Source organism: Triticum urartu, chromosome 5A, assembly GCF_056163025.1.
Source record: "Triticum urartu cultivar PI428250 chromosome 5A, HENAU_Tu73, whole genome shotgun sequence".
Lineage (NCBI taxonomy): Eukaryota > Viridiplantae > Streptophyta > Magnoliopsida > Poales > Poaceae > Triticum > Triticum urartu.
The window spans coordinates 244484388-244485337 of record NC_141877.1 but is presented as its reverse complement, the minus strand read 5'-3'; the positions used below and the strand labels follow the sequence as shown (position 1 = coordinate 244485337).

Below are 950 nucleotides of genomic sequence, written 5' to 3'. Positions count from 1 at the left end.
ATAAGAAGGAAGAGAAAGAAGAAGATGATGGTTACCCCAATGTGAATGCTACTTTGGTGATTTTTGCTGACTTAGAGAGCAAAAGTCGACTGAAGGTTATCAACAGAGAAGTGAACATGGTTGCTCCGGCAACCACGACGTATTTGAAGTGGTCAAAAACTCCCATTACATTCGAACAGTCCGATCACCCAGCGCATGTTGCTACCCCGGGCGGCAAGCATTGGTGGTCAACCCATTCGTCGGGGGCACCCAACTGACCAAGGTTATAATGGATGGTGGCAGTGGATTGAAAATTCTGTATGCTGAGACCCTCCGAGGGATGGACATCCCGATGTCCAAGCTCAGTGAGAGCAACATGCAATTCCACGGAGTCATCCCAGGAAAGAAAGCAGATTCGCTCATTCAGATCACCCTTGAAGTGGTTTTCGGTGATTCAAAGAACTACCGCAAGGAGAAGTTGATGTTTGAGGTGGTAGATTTCCACAGTGCATATGATGCAATTCTGGGCAAAACCGCATATGCTCATTTCATGGCTCGACCGTGTTACATATATCTTCATTTGAAGATGCCAAGGCCCAGAGGAGTGATCACGGTCACCGGGAATCGGCAGAGAGCAGAGGAATGTCTTCAGAAAGGCTCAAAGATTGCCGACGAATAGATGGCAGCAGTAGAGATGGAAGAATATAAGAAGAATGCAGATCCGAGTGATTTGTTGCGAGCTAAGAAGCCTGCTTCAGAGTCCGCATTTCAGCCGGCCGGAGAAACAAAGCCCGTCAACATTCACCCGGAAGACCCCAATGCTGCTCTGACTCACATCTCAACAACACTCGACAGTAAATAGGAAGAAGCGCTCATCCAATTCCTCCGTGAGAACTGGGACATCTTCGCATGGAAACCATCTGACATGTCGGGTGTACCCAGGGGACTGGCTAAGCACCGTTTACGTGTCG

At 48.5% G+C, this 950-nt stretch overlaps 1 protein-coding gene across 1 annotated transcript; it reads left to right on the top strand.

The window, feature by feature from the left end:
- Positions 1–268: 268 nt before the first annotated feature.
- On the top strand, positions 269–658 carry LOC147970929 (uncharacterized). Its single transcript, XM_087523730.1, has one exon. It carries the CDS (start codon positions 269–271, stop codon positions 656–658), a length of 390 nt encoding a protein of 129 aa, XP_087379856.1.
- The last annotated feature ends 292 nt before the right edge of the window (positions 659–950 follow it).

Excerpts from the sequence above, each read along its gene's own strand:
- LOC147970929 (XM_087523730.1), top strand. The coding sequence starts at position 269 with ATGGATGGTGGCAGTGGATTGAAAATTCTGTATGCTGAGACCCTCCGA.